At 42.1% G+C, this 18454-nt stretch overlaps 2 protein-coding genes across 3 annotated transcripts in view; one reads left to right on the top strand and one right to left on the bottom strand.

Moving 5' to 3' along the window:
• The first annotated feature begins 17 nt into the window (after positions 1-17).
• Positions 18-1458, top strand: LOC126545597 (solute carrier family 25 member 44). The gene has a single exon (XM_050193518.3). It carries the CDS (start codon positions 354-356, stop codon positions 1302-1304), a length of 951 nt encoding a protein of 316 aa, XP_050049475.1. The 5' UTR covers positions 18-353; the 3' UTR covers positions 1305-1458.
• Positions 1459-2265: 807 nt separating this feature from the next.
• Positions 2266-18454, bottom strand: part of RecQ4 (RecQ4 helicase) — a 32721-nt gene continuing 16532 nt past the window's right edge. Inside the window, exons 13-22 of one of the 2 annotated variants that reach the window (XM_055061885.1) lie at positions 17561-17717; positions 17365-17463; positions 17105-17280; positions 16428-16553; positions 16267-16351; positions 16029-16159; positions 5033-5201; positions 4772-4958; positions 3460-3595; positions 2266-2600 (exon numbers count right to left, since the gene is read on the bottom strand). In XM_055061885.1, coding sequence (XP_054917860.1) covers positions 2373-2600; positions 3460-3595; positions 4772-4958; positions 5033-5201; positions 16029-16159; positions 16267-16351; positions 16428-16553; positions 17105-17280; positions 17365-17463; positions 17561-17717 — 1494 coding nt within the window. In that variant the 3' untranslated portion in view covers positions 2266-2372. Of the gene's footprint in view, positions 2601-3459; positions 3596-4771; positions 4959-5032; positions 5202-16028; positions 16160-16266; positions 16352-16427; positions 16554-17104; positions 17281-17364; positions 17467-17560; positions 17718-18454 lie in introns of both variants that reach the window. The other variant, XM_050193508.2, reaches the window with a different exon arrangement.

Below are 18454 nucleotides of genomic sequence, written 5' to 3'. Positions count from 1 at the left end.
CACGGCCCTCACATTTGCCGCAGCTAGCGCTACGAACGCGCGACATGCGTACGATCGCATGATCAGCGGGCACTTAGCCGATTTGTTGAAATGGTGCGCGTTCACGTTTTATGAAACGTTGCGGAGAGTGCTGGTTGTCTCCAGTTGTTTCTAGACGAGCCAGTTTTGTAGACATGCGTGCTTTCCGCGGTGAACTTCTGACGCTAACTACGTTTCTACATCCCTGTGATTGCTGCTTCATGGACCTCGTGCAGAGCTATGTCGAAAAGCGGACGACATGAAGAGCACCCGATTATTTATTGTACGTATTTGTACTTAAAAGAAAACGCCGGATTTGGCACACACCTGCGAGCATGGAGGATCCCGAAATTCTTACGATAGAATGGGAGATGATGGACAAATCCCGATTCTTCATGTTCAGTATTATCAACTCGTTCACCTTGCGTTGCCTGGTGTACCCTTTGACGGTCATCAAAACGCGACTACAAGTCCAAAAACAGGGAAAGCTTTATAGTGGTACATTTGACGCCTGCTCAAAGATTCTGCGCTACGAAGGCTTCGTAGGTTTGTACAGAGGCTTTTGGATTAATACAATACAGATGTTCTCGGGTATTGGCTACATCTTCACGTATGAAAAAGTCCGGGACGTGCTGTCTCGACACGCTGACATACACGACCGACGTTTAAAGGGCCTCATAGCTGGTGGCTGCAGTTCTCTCGTGAGTCAAACTATCATCACACCCTTCGATGTTGTCTCCCAGCACATAATGGTTTTGGGCCGATCGAGCAAAAGCGGCGGTATGGTAATGAACCCGCTCAACATTAGCGCCGACCTGAAGAGGAAGAACCTCATCTCTGCAGCCATTGTGCGTGAATTGTATCGGAGAGACGGCTTCAGCGGGTTTTACCGGGGCTACTTCGCATCGCTACTTGCTTATGTGCCCGGCAGTGCGCTATGGTGGATGTTCTACCCGGCCTACGCCGACGGGCTGCGGCGTGTCCTGCCTGGCTGGACGCCTCAGATGTTTGTGCAGTGCATGGCAGGACCCATGAGCGGCATCACCGTATGCTTCATCACCAACCCAATGGACGTTGTGCGGGCCCGCATCCAAGTGCAGCGCATGAATTCAGTCACACAAACCTTTTGGCAGCTCTGGACGGAAGAACGCATGCGTATGTTCCAGATTGGCCTGTCGGCTCGCGTAATGCAGAGCGTGATCAGCTCATTTCTGCTGGCCCTGGGCTATGAGACGCTCAAGCGGTGGAGCGTACATGACGAGTACAAAGACAAGATTCGGTGGTAGTTTACCAGGCACCATTACTGCAAGCTTGTCAGAAGATAACTAGTTAAGGGGCTCCTTGCAGGATGTGTGCTTTTACTACGTGATAGTGTTTAATTCCTCAGTGTCAACGTACCATAGCGCAGATTTATTTCTATAAAGAACGATAGATCAAGGAGAGCTTATTATGATGTGCTTTTTTTGCTAATGTCATGCCTTGTCACATTGTAGTGGCAGACACATTACCTGCTTTTAAGTGCACCAAATTTGTTCCTTATTTATAATTAGTTCAGCTTCAGTTTGCTGCTGAAGTGAGTTAACCATTTTTATGAATAGCACATTGAACAGTATATCTTCAAAACTTTTGTTAGATGGAGAAAACTCCTGCTTTCTTTTTTGCATACTATTAACGTTTGTTCCATGCAGTGATAACTTTATCTGTCAAGCTTATAACAAGCTGGACTTTGTTGAACAGCACAGCACATCACCAGAACCATGTGCAATAAGTAAAGATTTTCACTAACTTATAAATTTAATTGTGTCACTTTCTAGTCTACAGGTTCGTAAGAGCATTCATAAAGCCGTTCTCTTCTGTGCTAGTAATTTTCAGATATGCAGGCATGAAATGGATTGCTAAAAAAATGACAGCCAAAAGTGCATCTGGCAAACATATACCCTGCAGATTTTTCTTTCTCTCTTTCTGGCTTGGTACACTTTGAAGGACTCAAACACTAACACATTTTCAGATTATCTCTTTTCTATGTTTTATGTTTGCAGAGCTGCAAGTCATAATAGCAGTACACTGACACTTATCGTGTATGAAAGTGCAATGTTAGCATGTTATTTCATGAGGCTAGTCGGTGTAAATGTAATCCAGAAGAAAAGAGCAGCAGTAGCTAATCAGAAAAGACAAGACATGTTCCAAATGGTTTCAGTTGCTGCATTTATTAAGGTCTTGCAAGACAGAAGACATATAGGACCTATACATGAATAAATAAAAATTTCTTTATTACAAAAGAATTAAGGCAGTATGTATTTACATATAAAATTGTCTGCAAACTTGAGGGGGCTGCAGGAATTTCACTGCACAGTTTAACGCAGTGACAGAAGTTCCTTGTTTGCAATGTTTATTATTGTGTTGAAGTCCACATCCAAGAAGCTTCTCCAAAACCGGTGCACTCTTCCCCACACTTGTGCTGGAAAACATGGGCTCCCTATGCCATGAAATATTCGTGCCACTGCCCGGCCATTGAATGAGTGGTCCCTATGTTGCATCACAAGGCTTCGAATTTCCTGTCGAAGGCTGCTTAGACATGGCTCCTGTTGTGAGGGGAAGGGCAAAGGGGGGAAGAGGAAATAGTGAACCGTTACTGAACTGTCTTCAAGGCTGCAACAATGTGAGACGCCAACTCTTAAACCATAATGTACTGTACTGTGTGATGGCAGCTGTGGGATAGTGTCGGTTAACATTGTTTTGTTCTTTCAGATTAATTCATGCTAGCTTATTGTTGCCTAGGTAGACTTGCACATTGCAAGCTAGCACAAGCCTGTATACTTGTTTCACAATCTGGCCCAGGAGTGGAAGCTACAAAGCATGCTCTGGTGCTGAATACTTGAGCAGATGACACTGTGATATTGATGGATACTTGTGTGATCACACGTCTGATGGTTCACACCAGCTGCAGCTTCCCTTTCAGAGCGAGAGTAATTGGAAACAAAGTATACGCATCAGCATACTTTTTAGATGGTCTTTTCTACAATTGACCACACTAATACAATAGTGCTGCCATAAATCTAGCAGCACCAAGCCACCTGTAATACTGCACCATACAACATACTTAACATTTTAAAACCTTTAAATATGAACTTTGCATTTCCAAGCCCATTAAAAGAAATTCTCACTGTGCTTACGACAAATACTTGCACACCCTAGGAAAATAAAAATGCTGGCATTCTCATGAGCAAGCTTAAATTTGTGAATAAAATGATCGTAAACCTACTCACTTCAGAAACTTCTTGCTAAGTTATTTTTGCTAGCTTTTTTGTTGTTACATGAAACAAGTATAAATTGTTCAACTGTTGTTGCCAACAGCAGTGGAGCAATTTAGTCAAAATAAGGGCATTTAAAATATGCCAACCAACTTTCTCAGGTGGGCACAAATCCTGTAGTACTACTTACAGTCTGTGCAGGCTCTTCATGATCATCATCAAGGTCCAACCTTTCATCAAAATAATCTTCAATCAACTTCTTAAGTGAATTGCTTTTTTCTATGCTTGCAGTCTCTGCACACTCAGCACATTCTTCACAAGATGCACTGTGGAGCAAAAGAATACAAGTTTTGATGCGACTCTGAAATGCTTGAATGCAGTCTTGACCGACACATAAAGAATAGCTGCTAGCGTTCTGTTGATTAAAATTAAGTTCTGGGGTTTTATGTGCCAAAACCACGATATGATTATGAGGCATACCGTAGTGGGGGACTCCGGATTAATTTTGGCCACCTGAGGTTCTTTATATGCATTCAATGCTCGGTACACAGGCATTTTCGCATTTCACCCCCATCAAAATGCGGTCACCGTGGCTGAGATTTGATCTCGTGCCCTTGGGCTTAGCAGTGCAACGTCAAAGCCAATATGCCACCACGGTGGATGCCCTTTGCTGTCTTGGATACATGTACCCCAAACAGGCAATACATAGATTCAAATGTCACCTAGTCGGTGCACTTATTGGTTCCTGGAAACTCAGTTTTATTGAATGTTTGCTTTTTTTCTAAGGCTAGGCCCGATGAAGCCAGCGAAAAGTACTCAATATGTTCCATGCACCAGCAGCTTTAATGAAATAATACGAGGCTTGCCAGCATTATTACTCATAGTTTTCTAACACATGCAAGCAATTATTAAATAGAGCTCTGGTTGTGATCTGCAGATTCAGTAAAGTGAAAAGTACAGTAATGCTTTATTACCTGCAGGATAAGTGCTATCTTAAGTTGGAATGACAGCAATGTCTGCTTAATGTTAAGATTGTGCTACGTCACAATCAAAATGCTCTGCAGCTGCACTTGTGTTCAAAGCAACCCTGCGGAGAAAATCTAATAGTCTTCACAAAAGTTAAACCAGTAAAATGACATGGCATAAAAGTACAGGACAACTACACGCTTACAGTAAATAGTGCTTATTTATAATTCTACAGAACCAGTATAGTACCTATAACTGTCAAACACAGTATGCACTTAAATAACATGACATAAAAGTACAGGAAAGCTACATGGTTACAGCAAATAGTGCTTATTAATAATTTTACAGAACCAGTATAGTAGCTATAACGGTTGCACACAGTATGCACTTAGTTTAACAGTTTGCTACTGTTACAGCTCCAGTAAAAATGTGGACTGTGATACAGGTGGAGCAACAGCTTCCGAGCAACAGACAGTTCTCAACAAAAACATAAAATACTAATCGAGACTCGTCATGATGAACTGCAGAGCTGCTACCTTTGAAAGGCTTCATGCACTTTTCTTAGACGGGCAATGTCCATCTTCTCTTGCTTTTGTACTCTTTCATACAAGTAATCTAGCAGGTGATCACAGTCCTCTTCAGTGAGGCTGGCCGAGACATTCAGGTGAAAGGCAAGGTCTGAAAACTCCACAATGACACCGGTCTTGCGCGAGTGTCCTGTTGCTGTGGGAAGGAGGTGTCACAGGGCAACAGTTAGCACACACTAAAATTGATTGATTTCCGTCACACTTGCTCACCGTGAAGCATAGTGTTGTCATACTCTAGTCTCTTCAGATCCCTCTTGACCAGCTTAGAATTCCAGCCCATACGTGCAGCCACATCCACAACAGGAAATGACAGTGTGTTGGCAGGCTCTTGTTCACAGTTTTTCTCTTGCAGTGCCATTGCAGCTGCCACTGCTGCATTCTGAAATTAGTAGATGGCAGCTGCTGTTTTACATCATGCACTCTAGTGAAACCATGTTCTTTAGTTATAAGTATTAGCGTAGTTAACTTTAGTCAACCCAACCCTTAATGGTCTTTGTATGAAACAAAATGTTGATGCATCCTGGGGCTTAATACCAACAGTGTAAACTAAAAAAAACTCAAGAGGTGTGACTGGAACTGCTGAACGTTTTAAAACGTAGAATGAAAGATGCAAGCAAGAATCATTTGGGAGGCACCGTGCTGCATACTTACAATGAGAGTTGCAGAACACCCTACACTTCTGTAAAAGACTAAGGTACAATGCACATTACAAAATCATTATTTATAATTTGCCTTTGTAAGTGACATTGATACAATTTTACATCAATGAGGATCCCCTTTATGAAGGATTGCCAGAACATTCTTTTGGGCTTGGCAACCCTCACCATTGCTCTCCTTATGTTTTGGTTTAACATAAGAAAAATGGGCCTCATTGCCGGGGGATATATTGTGAAAATAGTTGCTTCATACTGAACTTTTTCTGGAAAAGCTTTGTGGATTGTACATAAACTTACTTATTGTGCTCCACAAAAATATGGGGAACAGAAGACTACCTTTGCTTTTATGCTCAGTGATCAATGGGAAGGATACTGTTTTTGAAATCATTGTAATTTATCCAGGCTCATTTAAATTGGTTTGCAGCTGTTACAGTATCTTCCCTATTAGAGCAACTGTTTCTGCAAGTGTTGACATCCTGGGTGCCATTCCTGGGGAAAGCAGGTGCAGTGTCAAAAGCTTTGTGCTGCTGCTAAACCCTGTTAAAAATAGCACAGCATACACAGTCGCGTGCTCTTGGAAAACTTGCGCTTTCAGGTGTACACCCTGTTCACCTTGGACTTCATTTAACCATCTGATAACAAGCAACTAGCTTGTAAACTGAAGAACATGTTAACTAACAAAACAAGCAGTGAGGAAACCACAGGGAGACACACTGTCATATCCCTGTGGTTTCTTTTAAGTCAAGATGTCCAAAAATGCCAAATTTTGAGGGGCACTAGGAAAGTTTTGAGATGACCAGAAATGAAGATGCTGTCTTATATACCGCTACATTTTCTTGAAATGCCCTGAGACTCTACGTATTTTTGTATTCTGGTAAACCATTCTTAAAAAACACTTTTTCTACTCATTTTCTCCTGGTGCTGCACTCTTACTCTTGTATCTATGGATAGCTTCTTCAGGGCTTGAAAAACTCCTGCAGCGCATGCAGCGTTTCACTGTACAACACAGGAAATAATTACGCAGGGCCACGTGAAAACTGTAAGGTGGAGGAGACACGAGTTTAATCTTTGTGGTAGAAAACAGAGTGCACAGGTGCAATGTCACGGTGCATGATGATCCCCCTCAGTGCTGCCCTTGCCTGCCATTCTTACAGCTTGTTAAAACTCCAGGGAGGCATACTATAGTGTATCACTTAGCTGTAGCAGTCCTTTGTTAATCAGTAGGAATAGTGGCAATGTCACCACTTTTTTTTCCATCATTCTCTTGCCAACACTTCGTGGCAGCTCCACTTTTGTTGGTGGACCTCTATTGCAAGAAATCCACACTGCTCACTGGCACTTACTTTCTAAATCAAATGTCAGAAACCTGTTTCGAGCTGATTCGATCAAAACTGGCCAGGATTTCCTTGCACTATTCAACACAAATGCGCTTTTGCTTATTTGTCAAGTGTGAGGCACCCTTCAGGATGAAACTTTCCGAACTCTCAGATGCTGGAGCTAGATTTTTGAAACTGCTGGTGACACAGTCTGCAGGGCCATTGCAATGTCCTTAAATGTAACTTGATTGTTCTCACACAACTATTTCCACAGCAGCAATGTTTTCTCCGCCGACTGCGGTGATCAGGCGGCCAGCTTGTCTTTGTCTTTTCAGTTGTACCCCTGCTAAATTCTTCAAACTAGTGCAATATTATTAAATGGGAAAGGACAAGCTCCCTAAAAACCTGCTGTAAGCATTAAGGGCTGTCAGTTTTATTTTAATCACTCTTGAAATCATAAAATGTTATAACGCAAAGGTTCTCTTTCCCGCTTTATTGTAGATGGCGATAGAGTGCAAAGCAGACAATGACAAATTTAGCCCTGCAGGAATCAGCCATAGGCACCCTGCAATGAGGTTTGCCTGTACATGTCGCGCCACCTAGCTGCGGCAGTGAGCACCCGCGGTTAGGCCCTCACCATCATTTCACCATTGTCCGTGGTGCGCTCAGGCCCGCCTGAAAGCCTGCTTTTTCAATTTTCCAATGGATTCACCGCGGCCTCTTGGCAGCTCCTTTGTAACAAGTGTGAACAAAAAGAACAAGCGTCGATACTGCTGCGTTAAGGATTGTCACAACCGCGAAGGGGATGTCGGTATGAAATTGTACCGCTTCCCTTCAAAACCGATGGAAGCAACCCGACGGCTGAAGTGGATCGTCGCAGTTCGTGTCGGTCTTGACAATTTCTGTTTAACGAGCTAAGACGTAGATACAAAAACAAGAAAAAATAAAAAAGAACCAGCGACGGCGTCCGTAAGAACACACAATAAAGTGTCCACTGCATAAAAATGCATGAACTGATTCCCGCTCTTGTAAATCAGTTTAGATAGTAGTTTAGCTCGTCTTGCTTCAAAACAAACACGCAGTGCTTGTTACGTGTCAAATCTAGCTTCGTAAGCGCTCTGTGCTAGAGCTTTGTACGCACTGTGTTTCTTCCTGCGCCAAGATCAAGACGCGAATGCTGGAACCGAGCTCATTTGTGCCGATATTTTCTCGCCCTTAGAACAACACAATTAAGGTTGGAGTACACTGCAGCACACGTCGAGTATTCGAAAATTAGCATTTCTCTCGCGCACGCTAGCGCATATTTGTTAAGTCTTCACGTTGTTTAGTCTCAGCTGATTGCTCTATATGATGCCTCAGCAGTAATGCCCTCTCACGCTCAAGCCCGAACGACAATACCAGAATACGCTTGAGGAACTTTGTCAACGGCGAAAAAAAAGCATTTACCTGCCAATTCGCCAAAACCTCTACAATTGAGAGGTTCAAGGCACGCTCCAAGTAATGAAGCAACAAATGACAGTTCAAAGACGTCCACGGCCATATTTGCGCACTCAAGTGGCATAAAATAACGATTTGTTAACTCACTTTGAGTTCAACGTCGTAAGCATGCTTGCTTTCGTGTGACAAATACTTCGCGACCTGCGGTGGTTGCTTGGTGGCTACGGTGTTGGGCTGCTAAGCGGAGGTCGCGGGATTAAATCGCGGCTACGGCGGCTGAATTTCGATGGGGTAGAAATACCAAACACCCGTGTAATTAGATTTAGGTCCACGTTAAAGGACCCCCAGGTGGCCCAAATTACTCTAGAGTCCCCCACCAGGGCGTGCCTCCTAATCAGATCGTGGTTTTGGCTTAGAACGACAGGCCGTCAGGCCGCACCTAAAACACAATAATTTAAATTAAGCACCTCGCTGTGATATCCGTGCTGTTTATTTCTTTGACACTATATACATGGTTGTAATCTTAAATTTGATGTCCTTTCTCAAGCGTCGGTGGTCCAAAATGGGCCTGTATGTTTTCGATTGCCTTAAAACCACAATTTAGAACGTCCGACAGGTTTCAAACGAGTGCCGCAAAAGGATGCCTCCGTAGCAGTGGCCGCCTCGGTGTTTCGCGCAACTGACACGGTGGCGCTGACGGCTGAGCCGATTGCTGCGCCGCCTGACCATTGCAGGGAGCCCATAAGCCTTGACTGGGCAAATCACTAAGGGGGCGGCTATTCGCCTCAAGATCAAGCTACAGGTGGCAGCACTGTCACCACGTTAGTGCAGATAGGAGGTCGGCGGCACACATTGAAATGCGCATGCGGCGGTGCTTCGCTGTGAGCGATTTGGACCGATCTTTTGGTAATGAATCGTGCTGACTGTAGCGAACTAATTATATATTGCCCTCCTATGCCACATTTTTGCACGAAATGCACAAAAGTTTCTTTTTACTTGAAAGAAGCACCAATTGCCATAGAACAAAGACTGGCAATCAGCCAAACAATGTGTGTTTCAGCACTTCCTTGGGGCTTTTTGTACATGTTGCGCTGGCATTCCAGCTGCCCTCCTAAAATTGTTGTGCAGCTTAATTATTACTGCATTATCTGCAAATCTTGCACTAGCTATAGAAAAGCATCCCTGCACAATACTGTTAAAGTAGCAAGATAATGTGCATTTTAAACCAATAATTTTAGACATACATCTCCATTTTCCTGTTGTTTTTTTTGTTCGCTGCAAAACGCAGAGAGTTAATGAGTTTGATTAAGCAAGCTACGCCACTGTGGGTGACAGCACGTTAGCAGGATCACCAGGCTGCTTCAGACAAGAATATTTTTATCGCAGTAACACTAAAAATGCGTAACTTAAGAACAGAGCTTCCCTTGTGTGGTTAGGTGCAAAGACTAATTATTTGAGAGGCTAAAGTAATTAGGTTTTTCTATTTCAGCTAATAATGACCACTGTTTTGCATCGAGCTAACAACTCTACATTGAAGAGCTAAAGGAAATTATAGTAACTGCCTTTCAATTCAGTCTTATGATGTGCTGTGTCTAGAGACTGCTGTCACACATAACCCTAACACCTTATTTTAGCTTTCCTTTTGTAGCAGCGAACCAAAAAACAAAAGCCCACAATTTACTATATATAGAGGCAAAATAATGGCTCCCTCGTTGCATCAGAACCACATACTAAAAGAACACTTCAGGCTGCCATGTAACCACTAAGCGAGAGTTATGCAATTATCATGATGCAGTTATCGTAATATAACGTGTATGACAATAATGAGTGCGTGCTAATAATTCTTTTTTTTACCCCTGAGTGATATTCACGGCACCTCGTTCATACTGCGTGGTTACAGAGATTGTGGAGTGATCAACACATTGCAACAAGTGGCTGAAGCGCGGCATTTACATGTTGCTACGACCACTTGATTTCTTTAAAATGAGGGAAAATGCTTTCTGGAGTGACTTGAAACACAAGATGACATTAAACATAGTATGATTGTGGAGAATGGAGGGTGCGACGATAGCACATCGTGCGCTTGACATGGGCAGTCACGGACCTTACTACAGTGTACTGACAAGAATGCAAGGACAAATGTTTCTGTACAGCATAAAAAAAAAATGCAAATCAGCTTTTACGGCCGTGCTACAACCAAGGAAAAAATGTTCAAAAAAATGTGTAAACACACAGGGCGTAGCAGATGAAGCACGGCGCAATCTGCACTAACCGCGGTTCAGCAAGTGCCTGCCAGAAAGCGACTCTGCTAGATCTAGCAGCCAATAACTCTGTTTCTTGGGAAAAAAAATAAAGAAATTATGGGGTTTTACGTGCCAAAACCACTTTCTGATTATGAGGCACGCCGTAGTGGAGGACTCCGGAAATTTTGACCACCTGGGGTTCTTTAACGTGCACCTAAATCTAAGTACATGGGTGTTTTCGCATTTCGCCCCCATCGAAATGCAGCCGCCGTGTCTGTTTCTTGGAAGTGTATTAATGATTCATAACAGTTTGACTCAAAACTTTGCTAGGAACACTTGTAGTACCTTGTTAAAACATACATGTGAGTTTGAAACTGGTTAAATGTACATATCGTAATATCTTCAAGACTGCCTGACTCTAGGCATAGATGTGAATTGAGTTTTGACGCTTACCTTCTATTTTTCAAACATCTATCATAAATAGTCATTTAGATCACGCCTTTATGTGCTCATGGGCAGCCTAGCATGAAAATGCTGCATGCACCATGTAAGGTTACTGGCTGACCTACCGTGTGGACAGGAAAATAGGTCAGCCCCTGACTTAACTTGGCGAGACCACTTACAATGTGCGAAAGACCCCTATATAAAATGAGGGGCTAATTTAGCTATTCTTTCCTGGAAAAAATCTCTAGTTCTCGTTTATACAGCAACTATAGATACACTCATACTTAAATTGCCTTTCACCAGTTGGGAAATTTTCTGTTACATGCTGAAACTTGTAATGCACCGTACTAGGGAGCATTCTACTGCAAATATTTTTTAAAAGGGTATGACAATAGCTGAGACAGAAGGAAGTGCAATATTGCATGCGATCATGCAAGAAGGCAAGCTACACTCCCTGCAGCAAAGGCTCTCATTATCTTGACCAGTGTCTGCAAGCGACATTCCTCCCCTGCTAACTCCCATATCATAACTGAGAGCCCATATTTACGTCTTGAGCTGTGCCTTGTTCTTTCGTTTCTCTCTCTCTCTCTTTTTTTTTTTTGCTGCGCAGTGGATTTTCAGTGGCAGCTTCACATGCTCTACGTTTCATGGAAATCCTTGCGTCATTTGCATTGCTGCTGGCTATTTGTTTACTACAAGCAGGACCTTAATGTGGTAGGTGAAGATTGTGACATTTACTGGTGAGGAGGTTGGCTAATCCAAGAATAAGTGTGCCCAGACTTTCGTTGAACATACAGCTGTTTTCATGGCATACAAAGGGGTAATATTTTTCAAAAATATTTTCACCACACGATCTATGCATGGGGCTTGTTTGTTTGCTGTGCCCAAATCTGGAAAGATGCCTATTAAGGTACAGTTCAGATTGGTGAAGCAACATTCATAACATGTGTTTTTAAGAAGCACATTTTGTCTGGCTATTGGTCGAATAATTAGTTACACCAATGAACTTGACCAAGAAAATCATGATGGTAGGTGTGAATTTAAGTTAGAAAGTTGCAAATGACAAAAAGCAGCCCCTTACAGACTGCAGCCTTCCTTCCTGGCACCACACAAAGCAATGGCAGAAGCAGATGACCTAAATGGATCTCTTTAAATGCATCTTACACACACACACACACACGCACATCTAAAAGAAAGCTGTGAAAGAGATAACAATGGAGATTGTTATGAAGAAATGCACCTAGGAGCTTTTGACGAAATGTTATTCCATTGCAAGTAATGAATAAGTAGCTTTACTTAGAGAAATGAGTATGTAAAAATAATGCCATTTGTTGCAGCAGAAGGGAATGGGAATATATTATGCATATGGTACTGGAAGACAAAGCAACAGAACTGGTTTTGATATGTATGAATGGATGCACACAGATGTTACACATTATTGTGATTAAAAAAAGAAAAGAACGGGAAGAGGGGGCACAAGATTAACATAGAAGCTCTTTGACAATTATATCTGACCCATCTTTAGCGTGTTAATTATGCCCACTAACGAGCAGTTAAATTGTAAGTAGTAGGACCGTGCCACCAATGTGCAGTGTTTAGTGCTAGCTTACTAACAGAAAAATGTAATGGACACGTCTGGGGTTGCATTAGTACTTTAGCTTGGTGCCAGTGTAAGTGGCAATGAAAATTTGCGCCTATTAGCATCATCATCAGCAGCAGCAGCAGCCTCCTTTATGTCCGCTGCAGGACAAAGGCCTCTCTCTGCGATCTCTATCGCTGTCCTGCGCCAACTGATTCTAACCTAGTGCCTGTGAATTTCGTAATTTCATCACCCCACCTAGTCTTCTGCCATCCTCGACTGCGCTTCCCTTCTCTTGGCACCCATTCTGTAACCCTAATGGTCCACTGGTTATCTAACCTACGCATTACATGGCATGCCCAGCTCTAATTTTTTCTCTTAATGTCAATCAGAATATTGGCTATCCCCTTTTGCTCTCTGAGCCACACTGCTCTCTTTCTGTCTCTTAACATTATGCCTAACGTTCTTCGTTCCATCACTCTTTGCGCGGTCCTTAACTTGTTCTCAAGCTTCTTTGTCAGTCTCCAAGTTTCTGCCCAATATATAGGTGGGGCGATGAAATTAGGAAATTCGCTGGAACTAGTTAGCATCGGTTGGCGGAGGACAGGGATAATTGGAAATCGCAGGGAGAGGCCCTCGTCCTGAAGTGGACGTAAAATAGACTGATGATGATGATAGCACTGGTAGAATGCATTGATTGGACATGTTTCTTTTCAATGATAGTGGTAAGCTTCCAGTCAGGATTTGACAATGTCTGCCATATGCACTCCAACCCATTTTTATTTTTCTGTAAATTTCCTTCTCGTGATCAGGGTCCCTTGTGAGTAATTGACCTAGTTAAACGTACTCCTTCACAGGCTCCAGAGGTTGACTGGCGATCCTGAACTCTTGTTCCTTTGCCAGGCTATTGGTCATTGTTTTTGTCTTTTGCATATTGATCTTTAACCCCACTCTTACACTTTCTCTGTTAAGGTCCTCAATCGTTTGTTGTAACCCGTCCCCAGTGTTGCTGAACAGGTCAATGTCATCTACAAACCGAAGGTTGTTGAGATATTTGTCGTTGATCCTCACTCCTAAACCTTTCCAGTTTAATAGCTTGAATACTTCGTCCAAGCATGCAGTGAATGGCATTGCAGAAATTGTGTCTCCTTGCCTGACCCCTTTCTTTATAGGTATCTTTCTACTTTTCTTCTGGAGGATTAAGGTAGATGTGGAATCTTTGTAGATATTTTCCAATATATTTAAGTAAGCATCCTGTACTCATTGATTACGTAATGCCTCTATGATTGCTGGTATCTCTAATGAATCAAGTGCGTTTTCGTAATCTATGAAAGCTATATAGAGAGGCTAATTGTACTCTGCAGATGTCTCAATTACCTGAATGATGGCATGAATGTGATCCATTGTACAGTATCCCTTCCTGAAGCCAGCCTGTTCTCTTGGTTGACTGAAGTGTTGCCCTTATTCTAATAGAAATTATCTTGGCAAATATTTTATACAATACTGGAAGTAAGCTAATGGGCCTATAATTTTTCAATTCTTTAACGTCTCCTCTTTTGTGGATTAGTAAAATGTTGGCATTCTTCTAGTTCTCTGGGACCCTTGAAGTCGTGAGACTTCAAGGGTCCATTTTTCTAGGATCGCTTTTCGACTTTGTTTTGTATTGTATTCCCTTGATTTTGTATTTTCTTTTTCAATGTTTACCAGTGTTATTTTTTTTCCAATGTACAAATTTATTTGTACCTCCTACTATGTAGTTCCCTTTCTTTATTATTATATTTCTGTAACCCCCACTACCCAATGCTCCTCCGAGCCTGTAGGGTAAATTGGATAACCAAACAAATAAATAAACATTTCATATAAAGGGCCGCAAGCTTTTCGTGCATGATGTCTCCTCCATCTTTGATTAGATCGACTGCTATTCCATCTTCTCCTGCCGCTTTTCCCCGTTTGATGTTTTTCAAGGCCTTTCTAACTTCGTCACTAGTTATAGAAGGAGCCTCTGTAACCTGTTCATTACTTAGTTCGAATGGATGTATCATGGCTGCTCTGACTGTACAGGTCAGTATAGAATTCTTCCGCTGCTTTTACTATATCTTCAAAATTGCTGATGATATTACCCTGCTCATCTATGCCAAGTTTTCTTCTCACTGATTTCATGCTGCATCCATTTTTTACTGTTTCCTCAGTCTTTCTCACATTATTATTTAGAATATCCCTTACTTTCTCCTTGTTGATAAGTTTTGACAGTTACGCGAATTATATTTGATCTCTTGAGTTTTAAATTTTATTCTTTGTTGTTTCTTTATTAGGTCCTTCATTACTTGGGACAGCTTACCTACTGGTTGCCTTGGTGCCTTACCTCCCACTTCAATTGCTGCTTCTGAAGCAAGCCTAGTTACAGTTTCATTCGTTACCTCTATGTCATTTATCTCTTTGTTCCAAGTCTACATATCTGTTTGCAAGTACCAGCCTGAATTTACCTGCTTTTAACCTTACTGCATCTAGGCTGGCCTGTTTCTTCTTGATAAATTTTACTCTTTCTCTCTTCGGAGCTGAAGTGAATCCTACACCTCACTAACCTATGATCACTGCACTTTACCCTAGCCAACACTTCTGCATCCTGCACTATGCTGGGATCAGCAGAAAGTATGAAATCTATTTCATTTCTTGTTTCACCATTAGGGCTTTTTCAAGTCCACTTTGTTGCTACACTTCCTGAAGAATAGTGTTCATTATTCGCAGCTTATTCCTTTCTGCAAATTCTACCAGCATCTCTCCTCTAGTATTCCTAGAATACATGCCGTAGTTGCCGATTGCTTGTTCACGAGCTTGCTTTTTCTCCACTTTTGCACTGAAGTCGCCCATGACTACAGTATACTGAGTGCGCACATTTCTCATCGCTGATTCAACATCTTCATAAAACTGTTCTATTTCTTCATCATCGTGACTGGAGGTTGGAGCATAGGCTTGTACTACCTTCATTCTATACTTCCTATTTAGCTTTATTACGACTACTGCTACCCTCTCATTAATGCTGTAGAATTCGTGAATGTTGCCCGCTATGTCCTTATGGATTAGGAATGCCACCCTATATTGCCTCTTATCTGGGAGACCTCTACAGCACAGGACGTGGCCGTTAGCACTGCATAAGTCTCACCAGTTCTTCTAACCTCACTAAGGCCAATAATATCCGAAACAATGCCTGATAGTTCCTCAAAGAGTCCTGCTAAGCTAGCTTCACTCGAGAGGGTTCGAGTGTTAAAGGTTGCCAGGGTCAGTTTCCAGTGGAGGCCATAAGCAGCATACCATAACCAAAATGGTTGTGCCCAAGGGGTGCAAGAAAAATGGTTTGTAGGCAGTGATGTCAACATATAAACTCACATACACGCTCACAAAAAGCTTTTCCACAAAACTGGGGCTATGGTCTTGAATTGTGTACATACTTTAATATTGAACAGATGAAGTGTAGAAATATGAAATGAAACTTGGTTACACCACTTTTCTATTTGAATGGACAGGTTTGCTCACCTTTGATGCAACTGATCTCATTTGTTGTGGTCCACCATAGCACTTGATTGTGCATGTTGCATACACCTTACTTAGCACTCGCACAACTTTATCAGGATGGAACTCCAGAAAGCACAACAGTGTGAGGATATCTTAGATGTAGGGGTAGAAAATAAGTGCATAGTTGGCAATGTTAGTGGACGTGCAGTCATCTATGACCACAATGAAGAAGCGGAGAGAAAAAAAAAAGAGGACTTACTCTCTTCTTTCAAGTCCAGCTCCTCTACTGCAGCTTCAATTGGAATAGCAATCTCATACATGGAATTTTCATCCAACATAGGTGCCTAAACATGGTGCACAAGTTATTTGAACCAAAAGACACGACATAGTATGACCAAGCAGAGAAAACTTCATACATACAGTGTTACCCTCAGTTTTTCTGCTTTCCACGAGAGGTGTGAAAACTTTCTTAAGGAGCTTTCTAATGACGTGCCGATCCACTGAGTTTGCATATATATGGCGCTTCAATTCATTTTGGTCTTTCTTCTAAAAGGGAAAAAAGATGTGACATCAATGCCAATGTAACTAGCACCATTTGTACCCATTACCTCTACTTCAAATACCACATGATATAACAACAAAAAAATAAATCCAGGTTTGAACCCATTCTCAGGTAGTTGCTGGATTTACACTATTTTGCAGAAGAAAGATGGCCATTAATGGCAGTTTACAGATAGCGTTCTTACAAACTCTACATCCTACCACTAAGTTTTGTTACAAGTGCAGCCCAGCTAATGGCCAGAGGCACTCCCTGTAAAACATCTGAATTAAGAATTTGAGTGTTCTAGAACTCTAGTTACTTATGATCATCAAAATTTGTAATATTACAAGCTGGAACATGTACAAATTTAATTTTGACGCGAATTCACTTCATAAAAACATCTCTAGTTCTCCTTCCTAATGCTGCCACCTCTTCCCGATCTGTAACATTTGACTCCATCCATGATTCGACTCTTGCTTGTGCCAGTGTGCAGTGCAGAGATAACCCTTTTAACAGCCAGAAAAGTGCAAGACCAACAGATGTTACAAATACCAACCTCGGGCTCCAAAAACAGGTGACAATGTGACGTGAGACCATCCCGTCCAGCCCGTCCTGCTTCCTGGACATAGTTCTCAAAGCTCTTTGGCATGTTATAATGAATGATTGCTCTGATGTCAGCCTTGTCAATCCCCATACCAAATGCAACAGTTGCTACAACTACACGGAGCTTACCTGCAAACAAAGCACACAAGAAGTGGATTTGCTTCTTTGCTTTAATGTAATGTCACACACTATGGTTTGCATGCAGATCCTTACCAGTCATAAACTTTTTCTGTACCGAGCGCCGCCTGAATGATGTCATTCCAGCATGATAGGCTTCTGCATCCCATGCTAGGTAGGACCGTCTGCTTTTAGCTGCTGCAATAAAGCAATGAGAAAGCAATGCTTCAGAAGAAATACAGGACTATTTACAGTAGCCCAACGTGTGCCACGTGCTTTTTTTTTTGCTTACCTTTTGAACCATTGTCTCTTTCAATTGGCTTTTCAAGATGCTGCAAACTGGTTCGAATTAACGAAGCTAGCCGCTCTGTCTCCTCCCTTCGTGTGCAGTAAACTATGATGCTTTCACAGCTGCCAAACCTGCTCCCCTTTAGAAGCTCTATAAGAGCCTGCACACAGGTTAAAGAATGAAGCAAGAGAGTGTTAGAGATGGGCATTTTCCATTTTACAGGCTTTTTGCATATGTCTATTATGCCAGGCACCAAACATGAGTTAGGAGACATGTGACAGAATTACCAATGGAACTTTCCTTTGTGGTTTCCACCTTTTTGCAATTGAAAGAAAAAGTGTGCTCATCTCGTGTTTCAGTGGTGGCAGAATGATTGTTTAGGTTTTCGTGCTTCCAGCAGTGACGTAGGCAGGAATCTTCTTCGAGGGGGGGGCAAAGGCCTGGGCAGGCGGCTGTTGTTGCACGTTGTTTAATGCCAGGTATCCTGGCACACAGAAATTTCGAAGGACGGTAGGGGAAAGAGGGTGCATTTGTCTGGTGTGCCCCCTCTGGCACATGGATAAGAATGTCTTTATATTGGCTTCCTGGAGTTTCTTGCAATAAAGGTTGGTAGTCTGCACTTTGTCCTATCTTTCTTTCTGTTGTTCTTGTATTTTGTGCAGTATGTTTGCTTGCAGAGACACTAAAGATGAATATTAAGTTAAGCTGTATTAGTAAATTACATCTTGTAATAGCAAAAACCACTATCTTACAGTGAGAGAAGGCTCGGTAAGACAAAAATGCCATAAAAATGAGACAAGTGATGATGACACCTTGAAGTGGCTGCACCTCCTCACTATGGCATCATGAATTTTGACTGCGTCTACTTAGGTGTAGTTAATTGTTTATGACTAGAGG

Source organism: Dermacentor andersoni, chromosome 1 (assembly GCF_023375885.2).
Source record: "Dermacentor andersoni chromosome 1, qqDerAnde1_hic_scaffold, whole genome shotgun sequence".
Lineage (NCBI taxonomy): Eukaryota > Metazoa > Arthropoda > Arachnida > Ixodida > Ixodidae > Dermacentor > Dermacentor andersoni.
The sequence above is the reverse complement of the archived record's forward strand: the minus strand, read 5'-3'. Positions and strand labels throughout refer to the sequence as shown.